The sequence below is a fragment of the Calidris pugnax genome, unplaced genomic scaffold (assembly GCF_001431845.1).
Source record: "Calidris pugnax isolate Ruff unplaced genomic scaffold, ASM143184v1 scaffold96, whole genome shotgun sequence".
Lineage (NCBI taxonomy): Eukaryota > Metazoa > Chordata > Aves > Charadriiformes > Scolopacidae > Calidris > Calidris pugnax.
In genome coordinates, this window is record NW_015090866.1 from 416,943 (window position 1) to 429,824 (window position 12,882).

Genomic DNA, 12,882 nt, shown 5'->3' on the forward strand with positions numbered 1-12,882 from the left:
AAATAAGAACAAGTCTCCAGTGTGCACCAAGGGGAGCCGAGCGGAGCGCGGCCGGGGGGCTCCTGACGGAAGGCGGAGGTGGCCGGGGGTCTCCTGGAAGAGCATCAGCCCCCCCTTCGAGAGGATGCCACCCCCCTGCAGTCACACATGCATTTCTAATCTTTTTCATTTATTTTTTTTTTTCTTTTCTTCTTCTTCCCCCAGGAAAGGAGCCTTTTCCAAACTCTCTTCCTTTTTTCTTTTCTTTTTTTAAATTTTTCTTGTGTTTTTTTTTTTTTCCCCCTGTGTTTTGTTTGTTTGGTTTTTTTGTTTTTTAAATATAAAAGTCCACGTTAAAATCTTGGAAACCTAATTTGCCAATTGCAGAGGACCATGCCCAGGAGCGACGGCGACGATGCCAAAGCGAGTTTTCAACCGAGGGGCATCCGTGCTCCCCCAACTCCTCATCCCTCGGCTCCCAACCCCCCCTCCAAGGTCTCCCCCTGCTCGCTTTTCAATCAAATGAAAAGTCCCGTCACAATTTGGCTCCTCGCTCACAGGAGAGCAGCGCGGCGCTATAAAAAATGCACTTAACACACCTCCTCTCTGCTAGGATTATTATTATTTTTTTTGTATGTGTGTGTTCCTTTTTTTTTAAAAAAAAAAAAAAAAAGAAGAAAAGAGTTAACAAAACCTTTGCTTTCCAAAGCTGGGAGACTCGATGCCACCTGATTGCATCTCTGGAGAGGCGGTAAAAAAATTATTCGCGGTAAGAGACGAGGAAAAAAAAACCAAAAAATCACCACGATGATCCCGACTGATCCTGGGGGCATCGTCACTGTTCCAAGGTCACCACTTCCACCGCCTGCCCGTCCATGGTGACGGCACTGTCCGCTATCCTCGTGGTCACGGGTGCCATCGCCACCTGAACGGGGCCGTTGCCTTGGGCCAGGCTGGTCACCACCGTCTGGTACATGCTGACGGGGATCTGGACGAGACCTGTGGAGGCAAAAAAATAATAATAAAATATAGGAGTGGGGTTGGGAGGGAAGGAGTGGAGGGAGACCAGCACGAGGGACGAGGCTGGTGTGGCCACGGGCCATGGTGTGGTCCCCAGGGGCTTGGGGGTTGTGTTGGACATAAGGAGTGCCGCTCCGGAGATGGTCCTTTGGGATCTTGGAGTACTTCCACCTGGAGCTCTGGGGCCTCAGCACAGGAGGGACACGGAGCTGTTGGAGCGGGGCCAGAGGAGGCCACGGAGATGCTGGGAGGGTTGGAGCCCCTCTGCTGGGAGGGGGGGCTGAGAGAGTTGGGGGGTTCAGCCTGGAGAAGAGAAGGCTCCAGGGAGACCTTGGAGCCCCTTCCAGTCCCTCAAGGGGCTCCAGGAAAGCTGGGGAGGGACTCTTGATGAGGGAAGGGGAGCCACAGGAGGAGGGGGAAGGGTTTGACCCTGAAAGAGGAGAGATGGAGCTGAGATCTGGGGAAGAACTTGTTTGCTGTGAGGGTGGTGAGAGCCTGGCCCAGGTTGGCCAGAGAAGCTGGGGCTGCCCCATCCCTGGAGGGGTTCAAGGCCAGGTTGGAGGGGGCTTGGAGCAACCTGATCAAGTGGAAGATGTCCCTGCCCAGGGCCAGGGGTTGGACTAGATGGCCTTTGAGTTGGACTAGGTGGCCTTTGAAGTTCTCTTTAAACCCAAACCATTCCATGATTCTATGCCCAGGGAAGACAACAATTCATGCCTCAGTGGCCTCGCCGTGCTCAACTCACCCACCACGGTGCCACCTGGCATGGCTGGTGTAATTATTCGTGCCTTGGTGGCCTCACTGTGCTTAACTCACCCACCACGGTGCCACCTGGCATGGGAGCAGGGATGGGATGGGGTAGGGTTGGGTGGCAGCATGGTGAGCTCAGCCCATACCAGGCTGCCTGGCGGCAGGGAGAGAGAATAAGGTTAAGGAGGAATGAAATAAGAACTTTTTGGAGGAGGAACCCAGAGAAGATGCCAGGATGGCACAGCAGGTACCCGTACAGCCAGCCCTGTCAGGCCATGGAGGCAGGGATTGCTCCCACGTGTCTCTCCACCACACAGCCCAGCAGTGGTCACCCACAGGTGAGGAACACACTTCTGAAACACATTTTTCTCACTTGATTTGCCCAGAGTTGGGAATCCTGGGGCTAAAGAAGGGATCAAGTCGGCTTCTCCTCCCTTCAAGTCTTCCATCCCTGGTAACTCTTTACGCCACTCAAACACCTTCCCAACTTTCACGACACGTGCAGACCACAGACCACCCATCCTGCCCACCACCCTGGTACAGCCACCAGCCACTCTCAAACACAATGCCCTTCCTCCAGATCTTTCTCTGTCCCAGTCGAGTCCTTCTGCCTTCACACCAAGACGGGTGAAGGGCAGCATGAGACTGGTGAGCCTTGGCCAAGCCATACTGGCTGTAGACCCTCACACATGTGTATCTATCACATAGAAGAGAGAGAAAACAAAGCAAACCAAGTTTTCCTCAGCCCTTCCCAACAGATGGATGGGTCCAGCAAAGTAGGAAACATCTTCCTCTCAAGGGTGGCTCAGCTACAGAAAGGGATGAGATGCCCCCTGAGCTGTAGCTGGCAAAACTTTGGGCCACCGAGGAAGGCACCGCTGTGGCCAACGCAGTGAGACAGGTAACACCAACCAGGGTGACAACAAAACAACCAGGCCCTTGAGGATATTGTGACGCGAACGGTGAAAAGAGATGGAAAAACCAGTGAGGAGCAGTGGCACTGCTTGACAGAGCCAGGCAGGGGAAGGGGAACAGCAAGATAAACTTTGTCCTTCTACTCCAACATTACCTGCCCGTACCCACCACTGCCTTTGGCTTGGTAAAACATGATTTAGACAGAACCACAGAATCACATGGGGTTGGAAGGGACCTCTGGAGATCATCTAAGTCCAACCCCCCCACCAAAGCAGGTCCACCCAGAGATTAGACAGAATCACAGAATCACATGGGGTTGGAAGGGACCCCTGGAGATCATCTAGTCCAACCCCCCAACCAAAGCAGGTCCCACTCAGAATAGGTTGCACAGGAACTTGTCCAGGTGGGTTTTGAATGTCTCCAGAGATGGAGACTCTACCACCTCTCTGGGCAGCCTCTTCCAGGGCTCTGCCACCCTCACAGCAAACAAGTTCCTCCTCATGTTTAGGTGGAACTTCTTATATTCAATTTTGTGCCCATTCCCTTTTGTCCTGTCACTGGGCACCACTGAAAAAAGAGCAGCCCCATCCTCCTGACACCCACCCTTGAAGAATTTATAGGTGTTGATCAGATCCCCCCTCAGCCTTCTCTTCTCCAGACTAAACAGACCCAAGTCCCTCAGCCTTTCCTCATTAAGGGAGATGCTCCAGGCCCCTCATCATCTTTGTAGCCATGAGCATGGGATGGCCAACACCTGAAACAGCTCTCAAAAGGGTTAAGGCGGCAGGTTCTCCATCCATGCTCTCCTGAAAAAAGCAGCGCGGGCTTCTTTTGATTCAGGTCTCGGTGGCAGAGAGCAGCTCTCTGTCCCACCAAGGGCACCCGTTTAATAACCCGGGGTGGGGGCAGAGCATGGCTTGGTGTCCTCAGATAACTCGTTGTACAGACAGGAAAGCTTACGAGTTAATCGTCCTGACCAGGTGGGTGACCCCGGCAGAGCGCAGCACGCTTCGCAGCCCTTCCCACCTCCCTCCTCTCCGCCTCTCAAAAAGCAGCTCCACGGGCAGGAATGTTCCCAGATCTCCCAGCCTGAGGGACCACCCCCACACCAAAAGGGTTTGGTAGGTCCACGTTTCATCCAGTTCCCAGCCCAAGGGAGGGATCGCTTTGCTGGTGAGATGGTTTGGCACCAAGCGCCAGGAATGGTGTGGAGTCAGGAGAAGGTAACGAAGCTCCCAAAGTGCTTTTCAAACAGACGACAGTTTTAGGCAAAAAACCACTAAAATAAGAGCTCACGCTCAGCCCTCTTAAAGAAAATCTCTGATCAGACCATACAAGGAAACGTAGCACATCCCAGTTTAAGCAGGTGCTGGCACAGACCAGGAGATCTGGCCTGGGATGCACCTAAAATCCCCGCTCCAGACCAACAACCCAACTAAGCCCTTTGGGTTACTCGGGTTTCAAGCCTAAAAGAGATTGCTGGAGCTCTCAAATGACAGTCTATTGCCCACGGCCAACCCAAAGACCAGAGTCCCCACCACCCTCACCAACCACAGAGCACACAACATTAAAAAGCTGATCCCTCCACACTGTTCAAACACACCTTGGCCAGGGTAGAGCTGCAGCTAAAGATGGGTGCTATCAGAAGATGGTGAGATGCGAAGACCTCACTGGGGTCCCTGCCCATGGCCAACCTAAAGACCAGACTTGCCACTACCCTCACGGAGCACAGAGCACACAACATTAAAAGCTTGATTCTTCCATGCTGTTCAAACCTGCCTTGGCCAGGGTAGAGCTGCAGCCAAAGATGGGTGCTATCAGAAGATGGTGAGATGCGAAGACCCAATGGGGGTCACCGCTCATGGCCAACCTAAAGACCAGAGTCCCCACTACCCTTATGGAGCACAGAGCACACAAGATTAAAAAGCTGATTCCTCCGTGCTGTTCAAACACACCTTGGCCAGGGTAGAACTGCAGCCAAAGATGGGTGCTATCAGAGATGGTGAGATGTGAAGACTTCACTGGGGTCCCTGACCATGGCCAACCTAAAGACCAGAGTCCCCACCACCCTCATGGAGCACAGAGCACACAACATTAAAAAGCTGATCCCACCACGCTGTTCAAACACACCTTGGCCAAGGTAGAGCTGCTGCCAAAGATGGGTGCTATCAGAAGATGGTGAGATGCGAAGACCTCACTGGGGTCCCTGCCCATGGCCAACCCAAAGACCAGAGCTACCAGTACCCTCACGGAGCCCAAACCACACAACATTAAAAAGCTGATCCCTCCGTGCTGTTCAAACACACCTTGGCCAGGGTAGGGCCAAGCAGCTAAAGATGGGTGCCATCAAAAGATGGTGAGATGTGAAGACTCAACCAGGGTTTTCGTTGATGAGTTTGTATCACCCAAGGTTTGGCCGCATCTTGGAGCGCGGGGATGAGCAGGGAAGTACTCCGCGAGAGACGGCACCAGGCAGATCCCTTTCTGCATGGGATTAAACTAAATCTCCTCAGCATCTGACGTAGCGGCCTTCCTGCCAGGGGTGGTAACAAACCAAAGGAGGAGAGGGCTGGAAAGTCTGCTGTGCATTAAAGCAGAGATGATCGCCCTTGGGAGAGAGACGATTAAACCACTGAGATACTGTAATCAGGTCTAGGATTGGCCCCGCGCTGCATCTGCTCAGACCTGCACCCTGATTAGCCCTAATCTAGCTGGCATATGTTAATCTAAAGCGTGGATTTCAGACCCTTTCAATTGTATTAAAAACAGGAAATCCATTAGACAAAAAAAAACCAAAAAACCAAACCCACAAACCCACCCCAACTTCTTGAGTCTTGGAAAAAATACGTATCTGCCAAGGAAGCGGAGCTGGGTCGTGGTGGCTCTGCGAGGGATGGGGGGCACAGGCAGGAGAGGGAAGAGGGATCCCATCGGATCCCACACGTGGCTCAGAGCAGCTCCTGCCCGGGGAGGAAGGACAGCAGAGGTGATGAATCACGGCACCGAGCAGCACGGACCATGGACACGGCAAGCGGGAAGACACAACCACACCGTGTGTTTGCTTCCCCTTCATGAAGCCACCCAAAAAGCCCCTCTGGAAGAAGTGGTGGATGAGGCACAAAGCCCAGGCATCTCCATCCCTCTGTGAACCACCTCTTCCTGGCCACCAAACTCACCTACCTGTCAGCACCTCCTGTCCTGGGCAGGGATGAGGAGCCAGCTCCGGCAAGGACACAAGGAGAGCATCTACACAGGGAGATGGGGCAAAGTCCTGCCTCTCACTTACCTGCAGCACGTCAGGGAAAGACTTTTTTTTGGTGGAGGAACCTTTGCTAGGAAGGAGGTTAATAGCCATGGAGGGGAACGGGTGCTGCAGCAAGACATGAGGGTGGTCAAGGGAGAAGGAGAGCTGTGGCAGGTCTTAGGGGTTGAGGTGGCCACCATGAATCAAAGGATTAGAGTTGGTTGACTCTGGGACAGCTGCAGCTGTACTCTAATGTCGGGTCACACTAAATTAGAGGCTGTATTTTAGCCAGGGGACTGCATCAGGTCATAGGAGATGATGAAACTCCCGCTGTTCCAGCAGAGAAGAGGTTACAGCTTACAGAAGAAGAAGGGTGAGGATCAGGATCTACCTGGGACCAGAGAGCCACAGGATTCAGAGGCCAAAAGTCATGTGATGGCTGACAGAGACATCTTACCTGGCATGGAGAGCAGATCAGCAGTGGCATAAGAACAACCATTTTGATCCTACGTTGCTGATGACCACATTAAACCAGCACAAAGGGCCTTGGGGGGAGAAGGCCAGGTGGCCAGGGAATTGGTGTCCTGGTTCAGCAGTTCCCTGGACATCCAGGACAGTTGATGCTCAGGGGACCGGGCTCCTCAGTGCCAGTTTCTGCCTTGCTTTAACACCTCTTCATCCTGAGATCAAAGCAAGTGCAGCATGAAGAAGAGCTACTACTGGAGTCTCCAACAGCTGGCCACATTCCCAGTCCTTCAGGACAGAAAACTGTCCTACTCAGTGACACAAGACATGCCTTTTCCCCCCCGGTATCTATGGTGGAATCCATTCCTCAAGATGCATCGTTGTCTCCTGTTCAGTGTCTGGTAGCTCAAGGTGGTTCAGGCCATCTGCTAAGGTGCTCAAGGTACAGAGATAGCCAAGTAGCCAAGCAGATCCACTCTTCAAAGACCTAACTCCATGAATTAGTTCTTTCCTGACCATAGATGAGGTAAGGTCTACACTACCCTGGTTGCTGATACAGCCCATCACTGTGTTGTTTGATCACACCTGGAGAATGATGCCAAGGATCCATTTGTCAGCATCCCATGTATAAAGATTAATTAGTGGCTATCTCATTTCAGGTATGAAGCAAGCACACCAGACGTGGATAGAAGATGGGCTGCAATGCCAGTGCAGATCCTACCACCACGAAGGTCCCACTGGTGAAGAAACCATGACAGCCCAAGGGAACCTTGGACGAAGCTCTGCCTGAAGGTGGACTGTAAGCATCAGGGTGTGATCTGGCAGCAGATGGTATGAAGAACCTGGCTGCCATGTGTCCCATGAATGTTTGGTATGCTCTTGTTACAGCAACAGTCTGAGCTTACAGCTGGATAGTCAGGTTCTGCAAGCCTTGAAATGCACCCTGGAGTAGAAGTCTTCCTTGATACCAAAGCAGGAGTTATCTCAATAACCGGTATGGACAATATGGACATCCAGTGTAACCCTTCTGAAAGCTTGATCCTCACTTTAGATGCCCAAAGGCATGCAGAATGGCTGGGAGAAACTGAGCAGTGTGTAGTCTTGAGGGACCTCTTAGCTGACAGTCAGTCAATGGGTGAGATGTCCTCTTCCCAGCTGAGATGAGCTCCTCTGGTGAATGTCTTGGCACAGCCCTCAACACCATGGAAAGGCTTAACGGCAGGACCTTGCACATAATGTTTTCTGCCTGGTGCTCCAACAGGAACACGAGCAAAGCTCTAGAGGATCCAGAGACAACAACCAGCTCCATCCTTGACCAGAGAAGACAACAGCAGCCACTGTCACCATGTTGAACATTGACTCAAGTAAGGAAACGGCCTCCTCTTCTTTCAAAAAGTGTAAAATCCTCTTCTTTGGCAGCATCAACTCCACCAGAAAGCTGATCCCCTGCTGAAGCTAATTCCTGTGGGGACAGCCTCTGGAAAGGAAGGGTTGTGAGCAAGCAAAAGGCAAATGGAGAAGCACAACCATTTGGCTCCTGCGTCAGGGAGCCAGGAGCCCCAAGCAACGCCCAGCTCTGTGGTACCAAGGCAGCCGAAGCCCAGGAAGAGTGGGAAGGGGAGATGGTGCAAACCTTTTCAACACACCTTTGGGGAGGCTCCTGAAGGAAGAATTCAAGAGGGAAGCTGTCAAGAGAGTTGAGTTTATGGTTGTAAAAGCTGTGAAGCCACAGGAAACACTGCTCTGGACGTGGAGGAGCAAGGGGCACAGATCCGGAGTCACCCAGTAGCACAAAAGTATTTGCTCTTGGGATTTCTTTTATGGGGCAAAATAGAAAATGCACAATGTCTTCAGCAACCACCTTGGAACCCTTGACAGAGCGTAAGATCATCTGTTTCTTCAGCTGGGCGACATAATCCTTGAAGGTCATTTAAAAGCCAGGCAGATGTGGTGCTGAGGGACACAGTTTAGTGGTGATTTTCGCAGTGTTAAGTTGATGGTTGGACTCTGTGATCTTAAAGGTCCCTTCCAACCTCAGCAATTCTATGATTCTATAATCTTATCAAAACCCAGGACCTCCAAAAAGGCTCTACAGCCTGCTTCAAACCACCAGAAGCCATGAGCCATGGTCAACCACAGCCGGTGCTGCTCTTGGGGATCTGCCGGCACCAGAATCACACTCAGCACCAAGAAGAGAAAGCAGATCCCATGCGATGGATGCCAAAGTTGATACGTCTTGTTCTCCTGGACACCAAAATGGGGATAAGTGTTGAAAGTTGCCTGGTTTACCATTTGCTTTGAACGTCTGCAAGCACTGTAGAGTCAGGAGACCACTGTGAGAGGCCTTACAAGTCTCCCAGACCCCTGCTGGAGCTCTGAAGGCCTCACGGTGCTCATGCCAACAATGGAGAAGCCTAAAAAGAGTGAAGTTTTCCACTGGATTTGCTTGGCCAATGACCTTCAACTCACGCAGAGGACTTTGCTTGCTTCAGTCTTCTCCGCAAACTTTGCTTGGCACGATCCTACCATAGCATTTTCCAGTAGATATTCTTGCAGCTTCTTCTTCCTCTCCTCCGGAGGCACGGGGCTGAGCAGACCGACCGAAATTCCTGTGTTCAGGAATGCACCACAGGGCCCCAGCACGCAGGTCAGCAGATACCATCTCGTTGTTGCCTTTCGTTCGGAGCCAAAGGCAACTCTTGAAGAATTGATGGCAACTTCCTGATGGAAGAATTCTCGTAGACAGTTCAAAATCACCGATGGGCAGGTCTTAATGCAGAAAAACCAAGCAGGAAAATGCATCGCTGGAGGACTTCCAAGCAATAAAACATTTGCCCTTGGTGGGCATGCTTTGATCAATATACCTAGGACAGCCTGTAAATACATCAAGACTGATGCAGATAAACAGGGAATAACTTGTTTCTTTTCCACAGTGGGGAGGAATAAGATACAAACTCGAAGTGCAACACGGAAAGTTGCACTAGATGTTAGAGGGGTGGGGGGGAAACCCCGACAACCACTAAACATAAGGTTAGTGAAGCTCTGGAGCAAAGTCTCCAACACCAAAGGTCTTTTAGAACCAGCTAAGACTGATGTTGGCTCAGGCAAGGGGCTGGAAGAAGCCATCACTTGAATTCCTTTCAGTCTGGGATGGGAACAAGATTTTGTACGCTCCATTTTACATCAAGAAACTTTGGGGTCCAGTGACGGTAGAGTCACCAACCAAGCAAATATGGGACAGCACTAAGACATACAGGACAAATCAGGTAGCACTAGAGGTATTTCTTGACAGTAAACTTGGTCCATAGTCAACCATAGGATATCTATTTCAGCCTGGAGAAGAGATGGCTCCAGAAAGATCTTATAGTGGCCTTCCAATACCTAAAGGGGGCCTACAGGAGAGGTGGGGAGGGACTCTTGATCAGGGAGGGGAGCCGTAGGATGAAGGGGAATGGTTTTAAACTAAAGGAGGGGAGATTTGGATTAGATATTATGAAGAACTTCTTTGCTGTGAGGGTGGTGAGAGCCTGGCCCAGGTTGCCCAGAGAAGCTGTGGCTGCCCCATCCCAGGAGGGGTTCAAGGGCAGGTTGGAGGGGGCTTGGAGCAACCTGGTCTGGCGGGAGGTGTCCCTGCCCAGGGCAGGGGGGTTGGAACTTGGTGATCTTCCAACCTGAGCCATTCTATGATTCCATATCTCATTCTCCCAGCCACGTATGAGTTCTTTTAGCAACATGGCAAAGCAGGAGGGAGTGATCTTCCAACCCGAGCCACTCTATGATTCCATATCTCATTCTCCTAGCCACGTATGATTTCTTTTAGCAACATGGCAAAGCAGGAGGGACTCAGTTACACTTTACTTCTACCACTTTTAAAAAGGACAGTCATAAAACCAGGATCTTGAGCAGCTCCTAACAGCTGTTTGCAGTCACACACGTGTTCTGGCAAAACAGCAGGTATCGTTGCCTACAATAAAGGTACCACAACCACCAGCATTTAAATAACTGCAGAGGAACCGTGTCCTTAAACCGATTCCTAGAGCAATGACCATTCCTATCCTCACCAAGACAAGGTTAAGTGCAGTGCTGGGGACTACCTGCTGTGTTATTGCTAACACAAAAGAGCGCTCTTCGGCGTGCACGTTAAGAGCTCCCACAACAGATTTTTATTAAATCCATACATTGCTGCACATGGGAAACTGGCTTGCCAAGATTTCCAGAAATTATCATCCTGACCACCTCCCTTTGGGGGGAGTGACTCGAGAGGCCTTCAAGAAGGGGGAAGGACACGCAACGGGCACGAGCATGTAACTTCAGAAAAACACCAGCGATCTCTGTAACGAGTTTAAATCACACCAGCTAAAACGAGTGCTCTCCAAGTCACGTTACCCTGGAAAATCCTCTGACCGTAGAGAAGAAACATCCGCAAAACTGAAGGCGTCCCTTAAGATACGAGGTGTTGACGTGACACCACGGATGGGATTTCACCCAAAGTCAGCTGCAGAAATCAAGCATTTCAGGAATCTTACCACACTCACTGGTGACAAAGGAAGCAGAAGACATCTCTTAACACAGGCACCTACTTTAAGATAAGACAAACTGTCTTCTGAAAGCATGTCCCTCTCTCTCTCTCTCTTCCCCCCCCAACTACTGCTAGAGCGTCAATGACTAACTCAAATTAGATGTCTCTTAGGACAAGATGATACTTGGAAAGATTTTCACCATGATTTAAGTTATTTAAGCTCTGAGAACTTTCTAGGCACACAACAGTCACAGCTCTTCCCTACCCATCCCCTGTGTCTTTCATTTCAAAACACAAAAGTGTCCCATCAAATGATAATTTGAGTAAGTGTGCAGTCCTACTTCTGCTCGCTGACCACCAGCATACCTCAAGATCACCCATCACCCGTCTTTTCAAAAGCCATTCTGGTCAAAACCACAACAAAGAGCAATGTAACAAGGCACCTGAGGTTTTGATAGCAAAGTTGAGTCATGGCAGCTCACAAATGGAGCACTAAGAAGGCCAACAGCAAGGCCAAGAAGGCCAACAGCATCCTGGGCTGTGTCAGGAGTAGTGTGGCCAGCAGGAGTAGGGAAGTGATGGTGCCTCTGGACTGGGCACTGGTGAGGCCTCACCTCAAGGGCTGGGTTCAGTTCTGGGTCCCTCACTACAAGAAGGACATTGAGATGCTGGACCGTGTCCAGAGGAGAGCCACCAAGCTGGTGAGGGGCCTGGAGAACGACTCATACGAGCAGAGGCTGAGGAAACTGCGCATGTTTAGTTTGGAGAAGAGGAGGCTGAGGGGAGACCTCATTGCCCTCTACAACTCCCTGAAAGGAGGGTGCAGAGAGGTGGCGGTTGGCCTCTTTTCCCAAGGGAATAATGACAGAAACAGAGGAGATGGTCTGAAGTTGGGGCAGGGGAGGTTTAGATTAGATATTAGGAAGAATTACTTTACTGAGATGGTTGTCAGGCACTGGAACAGCCTGCCCAGAGAGGTGGTGGAGTCACCATCCCTGGAGGTATTTAAGAAACGTGTAGATGTGGCACTTCAGGGCATGGCATGATCTACTGCCCGAGATTGTTGGGTTGGGTGTCTTGTTTTGAGGTCTTTTTGGTGTTTGTGGGGTTTTGGGTTTGGTTTTTTTTGTGTGTGTGTATGGTTGGACTCGATGATCTCAAAGGTTGGGTTTGGTTTTTTGTGTGTGTGTATGGTTGGACTCGATGATCTCAAAGGTCCCTTCCAACCATGAAGATTCTGTGATTCACTAAACCCAGTGTCACAATCTAGTAGGTCACACCATAGCCTTGACTCTTCCTTAGAACAGAAGATAAGCAAAGGAGATAAAACAAGATGCAAGGGTTTCCATCAACAACTGCCTGGGAGGTAGGAACGTCACAGCCCTGGAGCTGCTATTTCCTTCCCTGCATCCAACCCCTCATCTTCATGATCACACCTCAGCGTCTCAGACTGCCCAGACCATCTCAGGCTGGGCATCACCTACCTGCTTAAATTGTCAGTGCCTTGTTCTTTCCTCAGCTTTGGCTCTTCTTGTTCTGTTTCACTGAGCTTTCCTTCTCTGCTCGTTCAGAGCAACAGGAGCTGCCATCTCAGTGACCAATAAATAAAGCCTGATTGACCTGGGACCTCCAGCCCTATGTCATCAGAAAGGTATGGGCTGTCATGCAACACCATGCTAATAGGGCTCATTCTTCCTTCCACTCATTTAGCTTCAGCAAAGACCCTTAGATGCTTAGCATTTTGGGTCAAGGTGTCATTTAAAAACCCAAGTTTGGATGTTTGCTTTCTATTTATCCCCAAGTCTTGGTTGGAGACCAACCTTCCTTCTCTAGCTGCGAGATGACAGCTCATTGAACAAGGGAAGGATCACAGCTCAGCCAAGATCTAAAACACCTTTGGCTTGATCTTCCTTATTTCTTGGTCTTTCACCTTTGCCTCTAAGCCAGAGGAAGGCAATCTGTCCTCACAAAGGGACCACTCAGTTACTTG

General features: G+C 50.7%; 1 protein-coding gene across 3 annotated transcripts in view; it reads right to left on the reverse strand.

The window, feature by feature from the left end:
- Window positions 1-492: 492 nt before the first annotated feature.
- Window positions 493-12,882, reverse strand: part of NRF1 (nuclear respiratory factor 1) — a 71,090-nt gene continuing 58,700 nt past the window's right edge. For all 3 annotated transcript variants that reach the window (XM_014945425.1, XM_014945427.1, XM_014945424.1), the window contains one exon: window positions 493-978. In XM_014945425.1, the coding sequence (XP_014800911.1) occupies window positions 815-978 (164 nt within the window). In that variant the 3' untranslated portion in view covers window positions 493-814. The remainder of the gene's footprint in view (window positions 979-12,882) is intronic.